Raw genomic sequence first — 16,983 nt, forward strand, 5'->3', positions numbered from 1 at the left:
TTGTATGAGCATCTCCATTATACTACCTGTTTCCGAGATGAGGCTCGCCTTGCTATAATTGCATACACATATAAAGATAAAGCTGACGACAGAACGTAACACAAACACATGGGGTAATAGTACGAGGATCACAGGATACATGGCCGAAATGATACAACGCGGTCAAGCGAGGTAGGCATGCAGAACATCGGATAACTATATATCAACGAAAAGTCGGCGTTACTTATTTCTTGCCATACGCGCGGTCGACGTCAGCCTTGAAGTGGTTAACGATCTTCTTGCGCTGGAGCTTCTGCGCCGCAGTCATGTAACCCTGCGACAGTTAGCCGAAGACAATAAACAGACAGCTGTGAAACTTACGTTGTGAGGCGTCCACTCCTCGTCAGACAGGACCACGCCGTTGATGATCTCAACCCCCTTCAGGCCCGCAGCACGGCCGGCAGTTTGCAGCTGCTTCAGGACAATCGATTTCAGGGTCTCGTTGTGCACCAGGGACTCGAGGCCGTCACCGGGGATGTTGTTGTCGCTGGCGATCTTCTTCAGGGCAGCTTCGACTGGAACAATAATGGCGATCGGCTTGTCCTGGTCCTCCGCGGCGTACACGCAGATGTTGCCGACGACCGGAGACGAGCGGTACACCGACTCGAGCTTCTCCAGGGCAATGTATTCGCCGTTGAGGGTTTTGACCAGGTTCTTCTTGCGGTCAATGATCTTCAGATGGCCGTACTTGTCAAACTCGCCGATATCGCCGGTCATGAACCAGCCGTCGTCAGTGAACGCAGCCTTGGTCTCCTCCTCATTCTCCCAGTACGACTTGGCCACACTGCCGCCGCGGATGAAGATCTCTCCCTGCGGCGGGTTGCTCTTGGTGAAGTATCCTGCGTCGGGGAAGTCGACGAGCTTCACCTCAATCGAAGCGGGGATATCGCCCAGGGCATCCGGGTTCCAGGCCTGAGGATCGTTGAGGGCGCCCATGGCGGAGGTCTCGGTCAATCCATAACCGCTGATCATGGGGGCGATAGCCATCGACAGGAACTTCTGCGTCTCCTTCGAGATGGGACCGCCGCCGTTCATGACAATGCGCAGACGACCACCGGTAGCCTCCTTCAGCTTGCGGAAGACGACGGCGTCCAGGACCGAGGCACCAGCGCCAGCACCGGGGAAGCCGGTCGTCATCAAGAAGTTCTTGGCAGACATGGCGCCCCAGAACAGGCTTCGCACGAAGAAGTTGGCCTTGTTCAGGTTGTTGAGCACACCCTTCTTCACGGTTTCCCAGACCGCCGGCACGCCAACGAGAATGGTGGGTTTGAATTCGCGGATATCACCCTTGCAGTTACGCATGGAGTTGTCGGACAGCGTGCGGGGGTTACCGTAACCCATGGTACCACCCCAGAACAAGCAGAGGTTCTCGAACATGAACTCCAGGATATGGGACTGAGGGAGGTAGGTCAAAAGCGCGTCGGACGGGCCAATGTACGGACCCACGATCTCGTTGATACCCGCAGCTACCGGATTTAGCTCAAATCACGACCGAAAGCACGGACAACTTACTCGCTGCAATGACGTTGGCATGGGTGAGAGGGACACCCTTGGGAGGACCCGTCGAGCCGGAGGTGTACATGATGCAACAGAGGTCCTCGGGGCTGGGAGGAACAGGGTCCACTGGGTTGTCCTCACCCAGCTTCCGGAGTTCCTCAAAGCTCAGGATAGTGAGGTAGTCGAAATCCTTCTTCAGAGCGTCCAGGTCTTCCTGCTTTACGTCCATATCGGAGTTGTAAATCACGTACTGGATCGACTTGGCATCGCCGAGCACATTCTTGACGGAGGAGATCAGGTTAGGGTCGCAGAACATGGCGATACTGGAGGTCTGGACAATCGAGTGCTTCAATCCGGCTTCGCCGAGGGTATCATACGCGGTGACGATGGGCATCGACTGGGAGGCGGCACCTAAGGTGGTCGGTCAGTACTCTGTCGGACGGTTCATAGGAGCTCCGCGCACGAACCGTGAGACATGGCCAGCCAGTTGGCGCTATAACGGCAACACATGTTAGTACTGCGAGTTGGAGACGACTCTCAATCCGGAACAACCCACCTAGTAGCACCATAGACGTGAATCCGCTGGTCCTTTTCGAGGCCCAGCTTGCGCAGACCCGCGCCGAGTTGAAGGGCCAGCTGTTCATACTCGACAAAGGACTTGTACTCGTAGCCGCTCATTTCATAGTACGTCCACTGCTTCTCGACCTCCTGCTCCTGTCCGTCGACGATCTTCTTCACCTTCTTTTTCTCGACATGGGTCTTGATGAGGCGACGGCTGCCGACCGCCTTCGCATTGCCAAAGACGCGCGCGGAACGGCGGAAGTTCTCATAGGTCGTCGAGACATCCTCGGAGGGCTTCAAGATGAGGCCGTCCTTGGCCTGGGGCAATCTGCGGGGAATGGTCTCGCCTGGAACCGGCTCACAGCCTGGAACCTCCACGGTGAAGGGAGGCTTCTTGACCATGCGCGGTTGGAGATGGATGTGTTTTTGGGACATCTTGGCGGATGTTCAGAGGGAGTAGAGGAAAGGGGACACTATCCACGGGAAAACGTCAGTCAAGCTGGCGGGTAATCGCAAGTCGAGTCGAGGGTTGGGCGCAAAAGACAGGACGTCGGTCTGTGCCGGAGGGAAGATTCCTGACGGCAAAACAGGGCACGTACCGGGCGGAGGCTGTACTCCGGAGCTAAGAGAGGGTAGGAGGGACAACAGAACAACACAGCAGAGGGAGTCGGGCGCAGAGAAAAGAAGAACAATGGACGAGCCCAGACTGCGGGGACACGAGCTTAAGAGAAAGCAACGAGGGAGGAGATGGAGGGAAATGAGGAGGTCTTCGTTTGGGGGGAGAGCAAAGGCGGAGGCGGACCATGAAGTCACTTGTGGCTGGGCAACACCAGACTTCACTCTCGTATTGGACTTTCCTGCTATGCTCGATTGATTCATTTTGGCTCTTCGATCCAATATTAATTCTTGTGCTATTCTATTCTACATACGCTCTCTATGTTCTCAACATCTGTCCATCTAGCAGTAGATACCCAGCTACCATCCTACGTCCATACTTGTCTATCCACCACATCGAATACCCCTAACCTCCTCCTCGGAAGCCCAGCAGTGGTGCCGCGGTTCGCAGAGGAGCATCCAAGCTAACCGACCTGCAGGCTTCTGATTCACCTGCACGGACGCAGAGGAAAATAAATGACATTCTCTGGGCATGCATGGGTTCTTCGTTACGGTTCCACAGCCATCAGCCCCGTTCGAACTCTCACGAGTCACTGTAGCTGTCTGTGGGGGGTAAGCACAGTTCCCTCGACTTTGGACGCTTTTGTTGGGAATTGCGCCCAACACTCGAGGATCGCCATCGAGCCAAAGAACTCTAGAGGCTGTCGGAGCTTGGGCCAACCGACTAGCCGTTTTGCCAGGAAACAGTACTCCGGAGTACGGAGCATAAATCGATCAATCATCGTTGTGGATGCACTCGCATTTCTTACCTAATTCATGCCGCCGGGTCCCGTGACCCTCGGCCAATCGCCATCGTCACCGGTAGACATCACGATCCATTATCGGACATAGACAAAATCTACTTAGTACACTGACAGTACTACGCTGCTACCTAAGCAATTGCCTAGGTAGAACCATGGCTTCCATATGATCATGTCTCAGACACACACAAACACCCAGTAGGTCTAATTCCGATCGGCGTCGCACATCGCACCACGCCGTTGACCCTGGCCAGACGCCGAGCTAATCAATTTAGATCCTGAACTAAAAAACCTCATCTCCGGTGCTTGGACCCTCGGTCGAAAAGTCTCTAAACGAGCATGGAGGACCTCACCAACTTCCTCGCCGCCATCGGTGAGGAAGTCGAAGATGCCGAAGAGGGTATGTCCACTGCGTAGACATGTAGATGCCCACCAGGCCCGAGCCATCGACCATATTCACGACATCTAGAATCCTTTCTCCTCTTCGCGCAAGACATCCCCTCCGCCAACCTGGGATTTGTCGATTCCCGCGCCACAACCCTCGACATAGCCATCCACGGGCATGACTACACCATCCATCAGTCGCCGACGCTGCTGTCGTCGTCGCGCGCAGGCGGCACCACCGGCGCAGGTACGCTCTCCCTCTACCTCATCCACGTCTCACCCAGAACCCCTCTGACCGTATTACAGTCCTCTGGAAAATCACCCCCCTCTTCGCCGAATGGATCTCCGCCCTCCACTCCAACCCCCTCTGGCGCCACGCCCTCCTCACCCCGTCCTCCACCGTCGTCGAGCTGGGCTGCGGCATCTCCGGCCTGATCGCCCTCGCCCTCGCCCCCGCCGTGCGCCACTACATCGCCACAGACCAGGACTACGTCCAGCGTCTGCTGCGGACAAACCTCGACGCGAATGCGAACGCTAGCGCGCCCGCCGCGCGGCGCAAGCCCACCCCCAGCGGGCGGAAACGCGCCGCGCCCAAATCCTCCACCGCGGCAGCATCCCCTGCAAACATCACCTTCACCACGCTGGACTGGGAGCTAGACGTCGCGGCGTCCCTGAAGGAGAGCGTGCAGTTGGCGCCGGCTGCGGACGGAGCCGCCGACGACCTCGACGACAGGGGGTTTGATCTGCTACTCTCGTGCGACTGTATCTACAACGAGGCGCTGGTTGCGCCGTTTGTGCGCGCCTGCGCCGAGATCTGTGGTCTGCGGCCGGCGTATACGCCTGCGTCGGAAATGCCGACGGCGCCGACGCGCCGGCCGACGATCTGCATCATTGCGCAGCAGCAGCGCTCGCCGGATGTGTTTGAGGCGTGGCTGCTGGAGGCTATGAAGGTGTTTCGGGTGTGGCGGGTGCGCGATGAGGTGCTGGGGCCGAAGTTGCAGCACGGGTCTGGGTATCTGGTGCATTTGCTGTTGTTGCGGGAGCAGCCGTTACCCGGGAGAGGAGGTAGGTAGTCGAGTATACAAGTGGTTTAAGGTATCTGTAGGATGGTGCATGGATTATTCATTATTGCTACCGATCTGTACATAAGCACTCCCCCAGATCAAGCATGCAAGAGGATAACAGGAGTCCTCATGCGGAAGACGAGGGTTCGAGGCAAAACATTATTATTAGATCATCCAAGAAGCCACCCAAATACAAAAGGGTATTGATGCAAGACTGCACGCAAAAGAACAGAAGCACCTCTCGCACGCGAGAAATGCAAGCATTAGATTAGGAGCCACGTCTCAGCTCACTTTGTTTCCGACACGTCTTTCGGCTCCGTATTTTCCTTTTCGCTATCCGCCGACTTGGGCTCCTCCTCCCGAACGACCGACTTCTGCTCCGGGGAAGGCAGGACGGCCGTCTCGGGCTGGACGGGGGGGATGGAGGCGGGCCGCTCACGCGGCTCATCGTCCGGCTCGCGGTCGATGATGGACGAGATGGTCTGTTTCGTGGAGCCGTTGAGACGGGGTGCTTTGACGGGCTCGTCGGGGGGCGGGAAGGGCGCCGCGTGCGCCGGCAATGATCTCTCGGTGGACTCGGTCTTGACGGTGTGCTCGCGCTGCTCCTCGTCCGACACCGAAGACGTGTCCATCTCCTGCGGATAGCCGTCCGGGTGCGGCGACTCGAGGCGGCTCTCCTCGGTGGAGGCGCGGGGCACGGCGGCCACGGGCGGCAACGGCGCGTTGGGGTCGTAGACGATGCCGCAGACTTCCAGCGCGCGCGACTGGCTGCCCAGGCTGCGGTCCTTGTGCTTCTTGGTCAGATGGCACATGAAGCCGTGCAGCGTGACAAAGTCGGCCTTGCCGCAGCCCGACACCGGGCAGGTGAGGTACACCAGGCTGCCGTCAGAGGGCCGCTTCCACAGCGCGCGGCCGGACGGGTCGTGCGCCGCGGGACGGCCGTGGCGCTCGCCCCATGCTTCGACGTTTTTGATCGTGTATTTCTGCTTGCGGCGGATGGTGGCCCCCGTCGAGTCGTGCAGATGCTGCGGAGGCGGCGGCGGGTGGTGCGGCGGCGCCTGCACGGGAATCGGTCGTGGCTCTGGCGGGCTTTGTTGCTTGAAGAAGGCCAGAGTGGTGGCTGCGTTTGTTTCTGATAGCCGGCGAGGCGGCGTGGGACGTAGGGGAGGCGAGTCGACCGTGGCATTGAACCCCAGACCCATGGACTCGCGCTTCAGGCGTTTCCGCTGTCTACGTAGTTCCTAGAATATGCAAGTCAGATGGAGAGGCCTGGAACAGATAATATAGAAGTGGAAGCAAAATGCTATATCATACCTCTTCTTCCGCTTCAGCGTTCTCGGTCATCCTACGGAATTCTTCGTCTTCCCGCTTGCGGATTGCGAGTAGTTGACTACGAGCCGCCATGCGAGCGGCTTCCTCATGCTCCAACTGCCTCAGTCGAGCTTCGATATGATCTATATGGGCGGGATGAGCCCCCGGGGGAGGCGGCCCGGGTTCATGCATTGGCGGCGGCGGCGGAAATGGGCGAAAGTGAGGGTGATTTGGCACGGCCATGTGCTCGGGATGGACTGGCTGGCTCGGGTTCATGGCGATTGGGTGAAACCGAGGCAGGTTCACATTGGTTTGGTGCGGATGATGGTGGTGGTGGTGATGTTGATGTGGGACATGTCCGTTCAGGCCATTTTCATGGACTTGCGTCACAGCGGGTGTAGCCACTGTCATGATGTGACTGGCAGATTGGGGAGGATTAGTTATTTTTCAAAGCCTTTGTACCATGTGAGGTAGAAGGGACCCGAGACAGGTAAGGTAGTTGGGACTAGGTAGGTAACTCTTGAGTGTGGGAGAAAGAAAGTGTATACGGAGCAGGGCTGCGTAGATATATGGACAGGAAGATAACAACAGAAAGGGAAAGTTTATACCAGAGCATCTCAATGCGATATGAATGGACAGGAGAAACTTACACTTGCAGGCGGTCCAGCAAGACAAGCAAGAATGTCAATCAAGAGCAGACAAACGCAGGATTCGACAGTCGACAGGAAGGGGAAAAAAAGAGGTGGAAGAAAAGACTAGAACGACTAGTGCTGCAGGCTGCCCGTTGTTCGAGTCCCCGTTGGGCGGAATCTGTAGCTAAGCCAGTGGGAAATTTCCCGGGGGGAGGATTCCCTGTTGATGATTGCTGATAGCGGCCAGTAGAGTTGTCAGGAAAGGATGCAACAGGCAGCTAACGGTTGAAGCAAGGGATTAAATGGATTGGAGATATGGAAATACCGAAGAAAATAGTGGAATTCTATTGCGGAGGGAAATGACTAGAATGATTAGGTATGAATTAATTTAGTAAATCCAGAGGGTGGGAAAAAAAAAAAAAAAAAAAAGAAGAAAATCATCAGACTAACTAGTAAACTACTAACTACCCAAGAGAGACAACGAAATTAAATCCAGACCCGATCACTAAACTGCAAGCCGTCTGGTGGCTGCTCGTTGGCTGGTGGGAGCTTGCAAAAACCAGTTTGGGCTTGGGGGACAAACAAGTCCATGGATAGAGTCTGGGGCCTTGGACGCACTAGTCGCTCCAGTATCAGATGTAGTCATCCTATAATATTCCTGTTATTTATTAGTCCTGTTATAATAATATCATAATAATCCTAATCAGCATTATTATTGTAACATAGTGAGTGTCTGTTGTCTGACCTTTGGGGTATTCTCATACTTGCTCAAGTGTGATCTATAGAATTCGATTGTATTCCCCTTCTTCCTCGCCATGAATGTTAAAGAATTGGGACCTGAGGAAAAGTCCTGCGTGTGGGTGGATAGTTGTGATTCCTCAGGCTAGCTTGACCCCTCGAACCAAACTAGACTACTGTCACACACTAGTGACAAACATAATCACTCGTCATGTAGAAATTGATTTGTGAGTTTCTGAGATGGATTGTGTCATGTCTCCCTACCTACCGTACTGAGGTAGTTTAGAGCACCTTTGCCACCTCCATGCTTTGGTGTGGATGGATTAACAGATGGAATCTACTCTACAACATTCTTCTAACACAATCTCATTTACTGTCTCTCTCTCTCTGAACCACGCATGATCCTTCGAGGAATGCAAACGACTGAAGGAGAAAATTTTTCAAACGGATTATTTATTTTTAGCGCAGGAACCAATAAAAGCCCCATGATCTACTGCTTGTATGTAACACCATTAAATGAGAAGGAATGGGGAAGATCAAGAAGATCCTCTCTATCTCAGGTAGAGTCTTGATTGCGTGAATCAGTACAGTAGTTTACTCCATTATATCCTAACATCCAGTCAGCTACCTACTAAGGAGGTCCTATACTCAATGACAACATCTCGATTCTCAAATGGCACCACTTCTCCGATCTTGCAGACCGACAGGGGAAAAAGTTCTAACCCAAGGGATGAGGGAGTGAGTGGATAGTGGATGTTTGGAATCGTCCAGTCCCTTTGTATGGACGAGGTAATAATAATACCCCCCAAGTGGGGACCACCACCCAATGATTCCTGGATCAGATACATTATTAACACCCAATGATCGACAAATCACGGGCGCAAACTCCCTCTGAAATTAGGCTAGACGTGAGGAGTGCCTGTTTGGTCCAAGGGCGTCCCTCGGATGGAGCCTCGAACCAAACATTGTAGCCGCAGGATTCAAAGACAATAATAATCTCTGCTCCCGTATTGTGGGTGGGTGGTTTATTTGGGATTTTCTCGTTTGGGATGGCTTTGTCTTGACTGGATCACAGTCCCACCACTAAACACACTAGACACACCCGACTTGTCCACTTCATTCGCGTCGGGACCAAATCAAGGATGGACTGGATTGGATTGAACTCTGGTCGAGAGCGATTCGATTCTGATTCAGTCGGGTCTGCACTCCATCCTTGCCGGCAGTCTTGTATCGCCATGATTTGTCCTCTACCGCATTGCGCTGCACGTCCCCCAGCCAGACTGCATCGAGCCGATCCCAGTCTCAAGCAGACGGCTTACTCGACGGTCATTATCATATGTACTGGAGTATGTACAGGCATGATGGGCAAGGAGATTGGCCAGTGCTCGAGCTCTGATGTTGCCCGCATCAGGCTATGTTTAGATGATTCATATTCTCATTATTAATCCAGTACCCTACGCCTATGAACTTAGTTGTCTTCCAGATCGATGAGTCCAAAATCGTGTCAATCCTGCACGTCGACTCCACTCCCGCTCACTGCTCACCACTCCATCACACATCATCGTCGCCCTGACATTCCAATCACGGATGCCTTCTCAACGCTGTGCCGTGTCGGCTTCTCCACCCAAACAACCGTCCAACTGCCCCAGGTCGAATCACCGCTGAGAATGTCCCGATAAGAATGAGCCCTACATTTCCTGTGTTGTTCTCTCCCCCTCTCCTCTCCACAGACCATGGAGTATCTGTACAATAGTTATGCGCATGCAAGGAATCAAGTCCGTCAGATTCCTCCTGCCCACTTCATTTCTCCCTATAGATCCGAAATTAATACATAGGGCCCGTATGAGGTATCTCATTCTCCTCCCAGCCAGTAGTCGACTATCCCAGCACAACTGCCTCAAACTCAAACCTCCAACGAACTTTGACATTCTTCTTGAAAGAAAATTGAATAATCACAAGGACAACAATCCTCTTACTCTACAGGTTCATCATCCCCGACGAATGGGACTGTGATGGCGTCGGGAGCCTGATTGGCCTGCGCTTCCAATTTCCACCCTCGAGGGGAACATAATAAATAAACCCCCCTCGTACTCCTAAACCTTAGCGGGCCTTCCTCCTCATATCATCATCCCAGACGATCCGATGGCCAAGTGGCTAACGCACGCACTGGGGACGCCATAGAGGTACTTTTCGCTCCCATGCGCAACGTGTACGCGCTATCGGCCCACTTGCGATTCTGAACGGTTCCAGAATCTCTCGCAAACCCCGTTCATCAATCCATCACGCGGCGGTGGACGGCCAGCCCACAAGGTCTGGCTGACCCCCCGACAAATCATGTCTCACTGTAAAACAGCACTATTTGACAACACTACGGAGTATGTACCTAGGTCCCTTTATGGAGGCAGATAGTTACTCAACAAGAACCCGTTGGAATCGAGAGGAGAATTTCAGATTCTATTGTCACATGCACATAAAAGTCAAACCCACCACGTCCGTCCTTTTTGTGGTCCCCAGCCGTAATGTCATTAAAGTTACAACAATGGTAGGAGACAGAGTCCATCCCCATCTCCAGCCAAAGAAAAAGAACCCTCACGCCGGCTCTTTCATCCAACCGGTATGAAGAAACAGCAAGGGGAGAAGAGAGAAGGAGAAAAAGATCCGGTACAAAAAGAAAAATAGATAAACAAAAACACCCATACACCGAGTAAGGCACATGAATCGAAGCTACCAGTATGTGTACATGTCCGGGTTAAACAACCACGAAGAGAGGAATCTCTAGAAACCAGAAAATGCAAGGGGAAGAGGGAAAAAAGTACAGGTCACCCGGGGGCACACCGGGTGTCGTCAAGGAGAATGCATCTGCATTTAGGGCTTCTGCTCACCCTGCTGGCCGGACTCGCCGCCCTGCTGCTGCTGCTGCTCAGACTGAGCCTTGTGCATCTTGTCAAAGAGAGTCAGGCTGGCAGTCTGGAGCTCATCAGTCTTCTGCTTGAGCTCCTCGGCGGTGGCAGTGCCCTCGCCAGACTGGTTCTTGACAACGAACTCGCGGAGAGTGGCAATCTTCTCGCGGATCTGCTCAGCCTCGGCCTTGTCAAGACGGTCCTCGAACTCCTTGAGGGCCTTCTCGGTGTCGTTCAGGACGCTGTCGGCGCGGTTGGCGGCCTCGATGGCGGCCTTACGCTCCTTGTCCTGAGCACCATACTTCTCAGCATCCTCAACCATGGACTGGATCTCAGCATCGGAGAGACCAGAGCCCGAGGCAATGGTGATGGACTGGTCCTTGCCAGTGGACTTGTCCTTGGCGTGGACGTGAACGATCGAGTCAGCATCGATGTCGAAGGTGACCTCAACCTGAGGGACACCACGGTGGGCAGGAGGGATGCCAACAAGCTGGAAGTTACCAAGGAGCTTGTTGTCCTTGACCAGCTCACGCTCACCCTGGAACACCTTGATCTCGACAGCAGTCTGGAAGTCGGCGGCGGTAGAGAAGGTCTGGGACTTCTTGGTGGGGATGGTGGTGTTGCGGTTGATCAGACGAGTGAAGACACCACCCAGGGTCTCGATACCGAGGGACAGAGGGGTGACATCAAGGAGCAGAACGTCGGTGACCTCACCAGCCAGGACGGCACCCTGGATGGCAGCACCAATAGCAACAGCCTCGTCGGGGTTGACGGACTTGGCGGGGTCACGGCCGAACATGGACTTGACGGACTCGGTGACCTTGGGCATACGGGTCATACCACCGACCAGGATGATGTCCTGAATGTCGCTGGACTGGAGGTTGGCATCCTTGAGAGCCTTGCGGACAGGCTCAACGGTGCGGCTGATGAGAGGGTCCACCAGAGACTCGAGGTTGGCACGAGTCATCTTGTGGTTGATGTGCTTGGCACCGCTGGCATCAGCAGTGATGAAAGGCAGGTTGATCTCAGTCTGGAGAGAAGAGGACAGCTCGATCTTAGCCTTCTCAGCGGCCTCACGGATACGCTGGATAGCCATGCGGTCGTTGGAGAGGTCGAGGCCAGAGTCCTTCTTGAACTGCTGGACGATGTGACGGACGAGGGAGATATCAAAGTCCTCACCACCAAGGTGGGTGTCACCGTTGGTAGACTTGACCTCGAAGACACCCTTCTGGATCTCGAGGACGGAGATATCGAAAGTACCACCACCAAGATCGTAGACAGCGACGACACGGTCAGCTTCCTTCTCCAGACCGTAGGCAAGAGCAGCGGCAGTAGGCTCGTTAACGACACGGAGGACGTTCAGACCAGCGATCTGACCGGCGTCCTTGGTGGCCTGACGCTGGGAGTCGTTGAAGTAGGCGGGAACAGTGACGACAGCATTCTTGACGGGCTTGCCGAGGTAGTTCTCGGCAGTCTCCTTCATCTTGTTCAGGACGAAACCACCGATCTGGGAGGGAGAGTACTTCTGGCCACGAGCCTCAACCCAGGCATCGCCGTTGGTGTGCTGAACGATCTTGTAGGGGACCTCCTTGATGTCACGCTGGACCTCAGGGTCGGTGAACTTGCGACCGATGAGACGCTTGGTGGCGAACAGGGTGTTCTCGGGGTTGACGACGGCCTGACGCTTGGCGGCGATACCAACCAAACGCTCACCATCCTCAGCGAAAGCGACAACGGAAGGCGTCGTACGGGCACCTTTGATAATGTTAGTATCGCAGTTCATCAGAGCGTCGAATCTTTGTTTGGGGGCCAAAGCTCCCGGCGATCGGCGGACGGGGTAAAATTTTTCACGTACCTTCGGCGTTCTCAATGATCTTGGGGGCCTTGCCCTCCATGACAGCAACGGCGGAGTTGGTGGTTCCTGAAGAATGAAGTTAGTAGACGAAACTTGAATGCCTATTATGATGGAATGACATACCCAAGTCAATACCAATGACCTGGCCCTTCACCTTCTCCTCACCACCTTCCGTCGAGTTCCATCTCCGGAAAGCAGCACCGGGGACTCTGAAAGCAGGAGCGCGAGCGAACTGAGCAGTACGCGGAAGCTAAAAGATCAGGCGACGAGTCAGTAATGATGTTTCAATGATTGGCGATGAAGTGGTCGGTTGGTTGGTTGGTTGAGTCAGGAGCAGGAGCACAACTTACCGCGCGGGAGAGACGAGAGGGCAACATTGTGAATTGATTAAAATAAATAATACAGGGAATTAAAAAGGGTATGGAAGAACTCCGCTCGATTCAATCGAAGGGAGAAGATAAAAAACGGAGAGATGGGAAGAGGGAGGATAGGTAGGATGGGGGAAGAAGGATGGAGAGTGGTGAAAGGAGATGAGGTTTTTTCAGCTGTTCCTCGGGGGAAAAAGGAAGGGCGACGGCAGGAGTTGGAAAAATTGCACGGAGAGCTTCGGCCCGTCGTCGAAGTTGGTAGAATCACGGCAAAGGAGCTGATGGCCCAATGATAGCCGAGCTTCCTTCAGACCGCTGAGTAACCGAACCAATGGGGGTTCCGCCAGAGGTCCCACTGGTTTTGCCAGCAGGTACCAGAAGCCTTCCAAAAGAAGCGGAGAGAATCGTCTTGAGGCGACGAGGCGTTCAGTTGATGATGTGTGGTTGATGGTTATCAATGGAGCGTTGGATGGTCTCCGCCGTTGTTTACTGGGTTCGTATTTTCCTACGGAGGCTCACATTGGGGTGTGCAGAAGGTGTTTTTCGGTGATGTCATGAAACTTGAACAGTAGCCAGTTTATCAGTCAATGTACGGAGTACCTATTGCGACTCCGGAGTATGGGCATGGTGTATCATGCCCGCTACATTATTATCGCTTATCTGATTATCGGTTCAGGGCGAGGGTCTGACAAGTATCAGGCATGCCTGCATCTCGAGGTCCGGTTACCCCGGATATATATTTCAGAGAGGCATCACCTGAATGTGGCTAGGAGGATAGAGGCTAGCTTGGATCAACCCCAGGTAGAGTGCATATTTTCCCTAGTAAACATAGTCCACAGTACTCCGTAAGTACCACTACATCCTCAAACCCAATCATACTCCGTACATACCAGTACCTCCCTTCTAGGTACCCGACATAACAAGTACCTGTACGATGACCCATGAGAATCACTCTTACCCAATCATTAATGGAATTGCCTGGGTACAGCTCAGGCGTCTGCCAGCACACCAACGTCAGGATTATGTACCTACACTATTCCCTTGTCGGGGATCAATGAGCTGTCTTTGCTTCTATAGTAGTCCTTAGTATGTGCACTCAAAAGAAATCAAGTCGAGTGACACAAGAGAGACGAAATGAGATGATAAGAATTGGGTGTTACGCCCACAGAAACTACCTTAATCATGTGTGTTCTTCTATGTAAGTCACTTCTGCACAGTTATAAACCAGGTAGATGCAGGGGCTCGTGAATGTTCGAATGCCCCCAGACACGCGACTCCCGGGGAGCGAAACCACCATATTGGAGATCTTGATACCGACGTCCCAGAAACAACAAAGAAAAATCCAGTTAGTTAATCTAAACAGGGAAGAGTCAGCGAATCCCAACTCCTCTCCACCGCGAGCAGATCCGGGCCCATGCGGAAAAATGAGAATTTGCTGGATGCGGCGTTGATGGTCGCATTCGCCGCCGGGAGTTCCCCGGATTGGAATCCCTGGCTGGACCAAGTCTTACGTCATCCGTTCCCGGAGTCGTGTAGGGATTAAGTATTATTGTCCCAGCTGTGAGGTAACAGCAATGATCTCTCTACCTAGTTACAACCACCGTGGACGGAGTATGGAAGACAGTAGTAGGAGAGCATTGCTTGTCTTGGCCTCCAACCCGCTTTAGTGCATACATGCCTGCTTCGTGACCTCGAGCTACCCTAATTACTTTTTTTACCTTTCCCTCTCTGGTCGCTGAGCGCTACAAGCAAACTGCAGCTTTGGGCGCCCTCTTCTCTATTTCAAAATTTCCCTTTTCTTTTCAGTCACCCATTTCGCTGTCTTCGTCGATCTCTCCTCTTTCCTCCTCCTTTATCCCAGGCAGCTTCTCACGTTGGATTATCGCCACCGCTGGACAACGTCCAACCTTAAAGCTCCCCGACATCCTCGTCCCCGCCGATCATCCTTTCCCGCCGTAGCGGTGTGCCATCTGAAACTATATACCGTCGACCATGTCACTTTAGCCCTCTCACCATGACGACAGATTCTCCTCTCCCGTTGGTTCTCCCCAGCTCCTCTCAAGAATCAATATGCCGTGCTTCTTCGCTAACTCATTTCCCTCTTCCCCCTCCAGACATCACCCGACCGACACGCTTGTGCTTCCGACAAAGAGACGTTTCTTTCCGTTCAAGATTCCAAATTTGTTGGTCTCTCCCATGTGCAGCTGTCGCATCATCCCCCTCACTGACTCTTTGGTAGCCACCTACAGCTCCACAACTATATCAGTACCGCCGACCCCGATCGCATCTATGTCGCGGTGGACCGGGTGATCTATGCGATTCACATCTCATCCAAAAAGCGGGAAACCATAGCGGTCATTCCGTTTGAACCGAGATGTCTCACCTCTGGTTACGGCTGGATCGGGATCGGTGGCTCGGATAATGGCGAGTGTGCTTTTATCAAAATCTCCGACCAGGCCGTGCGTGTTCGCGAAAACACCCCCGCGGAAACCCCTGCGGAAGTGGACAGCGCGCTCCCAATTGATATTGAAGGCCTCCGGAGGGTCAACCAGTCTTGGTTAGCCGGAGATGAGTCGCAGTCCTCCCCCGACGGTCGAGGGAGACCATTACGCGACGTGCAATTGCATAAATTCGGCGGAAGCATTGTCAACTCGGTCACGATTCACCGGTTACCGGGGGATAATAAGGGTTTAGCAGACGAGGATGTGATAGTTCTCAGGTGAGGCGCATTGAGACCCAGACCACCTCTCATGCCGTACTGATGCACCCGACAGCAACAATAATTTCACAGTGACGGTCTATTCCTTAACAAGATCGAAAGTGTTAAAGGTCCTGGAACACACAGAGAGTATGAACTATGCTATCATCTCGCCCGATTCGAGAACCCTGGCGGCGGTTAGCGACGAACCTCGAGCATATTTTTATGATATTACCCGTGACTATGATACCACCGTTTTGACAGAAGGTGGTCAAAAGCTGACCGGGTGGAATTGGGACCTCCTGCGCTGCATTGAGATGGACCTTGGCTCCCGATTAGTTGACAGATGCTGTTTCAGCATTGCCTTCACGCAATTCAGCCGGTTATGCGCCATCGGAGCCCAGTCCGGGGTAATCATTGTCTTCGACGTGACGAAGATTCGAGACATCTTCCAAGAACCCAACGGGAACAATTCAATAATCTGCCATTTTCAGTCTTCTAGACCGTCCATTAATGGCGGCGCTGTGCGCTGCATGGCGTTTGCGCCTGAGCCTTGGGATCTGTTGGTGTGGCTAGAAGACAAAGGCAGGGCGGGTATTGCCGACGTTCGTCAGGCATTCGTCCGCCGACAGATCATTGACCTAGACACGAATGAGCCAGGACTCGAGACAGTCCGTACTGATCCTTTAGTAGAGGAATGCGCTGAGCTCGAATCGGACGATAACAACCGGCCTGCCACCGAAACTCCCCGTGGAGCTGATGGGGCACACCACGAAGCTGCTGGTTCTATCGAGGGTACGTTCAATCGCCGAATTGGAGCTCCGCTTGGAAATCACCCCCTGCGCGATACCCTGCTCCAGGACCTCACAGAGAGGGAGAGGTTAATCATCGAGTTCTTGAACACAGCACGCTGGACGTCTCGATTAGAAGAAGGATTGCGAGCCAGAGCCAACGCGAACCCGCCTCATGTACCTCGCCCACGCTTCCAAGGTTCCACAGATGTGCCTAATCGAGCTTCTCGTCCTACCTCGCCTCTTCGCCAAAGCGATGTGCTCCATGATCTGTCTCACGACAGTCAGTCAGTGCACGCAGGGGGTGGAAGGCACAGCCTCAGGCATCGACCATCTTATATCCCGACTCTCAGTCGGTATGAGACCGGGAGTAGAAGTCCTGATACAATTGGTTCGAGTGCAGAACCGCAGCCAAGTATCACGCTCAGTTGGACTACCTCTCCCGCTGAGCTCCAGTCGGCGACGTCCAATACCAACTCACGCATCTCAAACTCAACATACGATAGCTCTAGTAATGGAGCCGATGTGAACAATGGCATCCTAGGCCGCCCGTCCGCTAACTTTGACTATTCCAATACCCCTGAAGTCCTGGTTCCACCCCTTCGAAACGGCCACCGATCGCCCTCTAGTCAACGCCGTTCTGAGGAAAGGACAAGGACACCAGAAGTCCGACATGAGCCAATGACACGCCTTTCAAGCACGGAACTGAGAACCAATGTGGGCAGCTGAG

General features: G+C 53.7%; 5 protein-coding genes across 5 annotated transcripts; 2 read left to right on the forward strand and 3 right to left on the reverse strand.

Moving 5' to 3' along the window:
- Nucleotides 1-223: 223 nt before the first annotated feature.
- faa4 (long-chain fatty acid-CoA ligase FAA1) lies at nucleotides 224-2,532 on the reverse strand (the record flags this gene model as incomplete). Its single annotated transcript, XM_001213607.1, has 5 exons — nucleotides 224-313; nucleotides 361-1,505; nucleotides 1,552-1,947; nucleotides 2,004-2,029; nucleotides 2,093-2,532. 5 exons carry the CDS (start codon nucleotides 2,530-2,532, stop codon nucleotides 224-226), a joined length of 2,097 nt encoding a protein of 698 aa, XP_001213607.1.
- Nucleotides 2,533-3,851: 1,319 nt separating this feature from the next.
- Nucleotides 3,852-4,969, forward strand: ATEG_04430 (S-adenosylmethionine-dependent methyltransferase; the record flags this gene model as incomplete). The annotated part of the gene is made up of 3 exons (XM_001213608.1): nucleotides 3,852-3,912; nucleotides 3,982-4,143; nucleotides 4,203-4,969. 3 exons carry the CDS (start codon nucleotides 3,852-3,854, stop codon nucleotides 4,967-4,969), a joined length of 990 nt encoding a protein of 329 aa, XP_001213608.1.
- Nucleotides 4,970-5,247: 278 nt separating this feature from the next.
- On the reverse strand, nucleotides 5,248-6,682 carry ATEG_04431 (uncharacterized protein; the record flags this gene model as incomplete). The annotated part of the gene is made up of 2 exons (XM_001213609.1): nucleotides 5,248-6,201; nucleotides 6,275-6,682. The coding sequence occupies 2 exons, from the start codon at nucleotides 6,680-6,682 to the stop codon at nucleotides 5,248-5,250; spliced, it is 1,362 nt and encodes a 453-aa protein (XP_001213609.1).
- A 3,824-nt stretch (nucleotides 6,683-10,506) lies between these two features.
- ATEG_04432 (Hsp70 family protein) lies at nucleotides 10,507-12,773 on the reverse strand (the record flags this gene model as incomplete). Its single annotated transcript, XM_001213610.1, has 4 exons — nucleotides 10,507-12,296; nucleotides 12,397-12,462; nucleotides 12,520-12,646; nucleotides 12,747-12,773. The coding sequence occupies 4 exons, from the start codon at nucleotides 12,771-12,773 to the stop codon at nucleotides 10,507-10,509; spliced, it is 2,010 nt and encodes a 669-aa protein (XP_001213610.1).
- Nucleotides 12,774-14,778: 2,005 nt separating this feature from the next.
- ATEG_04433 (uncharacterized protein) lies at nucleotides 14,779-16,982 on the forward strand (the record flags this gene model as incomplete). The annotated part of the gene is made up of 3 exons (XM_001213611.1): nucleotides 14,779-14,801; nucleotides 15,004-15,483; nucleotides 15,539-16,982. 3 exons carry the CDS (start codon nucleotides 14,779-14,781, stop codon nucleotides 16,980-16,982), a joined length of 1,947 nt encoding a protein of 648 aa, XP_001213611.1.
- Nucleotide 16,983: the final 1 nt, after the last annotated feature.

Source organism: Aspergillus terreus, genomic scaffold (genome assembly GCF_000149615.1).
Source record: "Aspergillus terreus NIH2624 scaffold_6 genomic scaffold, whole genome shotgun sequence".
Taxonomy (NCBI): domain Eukaryota; kingdom Fungi; phylum Ascomycota; class Eurotiomycetes; order Eurotiales; family Aspergillaceae; genus Aspergillus; species Aspergillus terreus.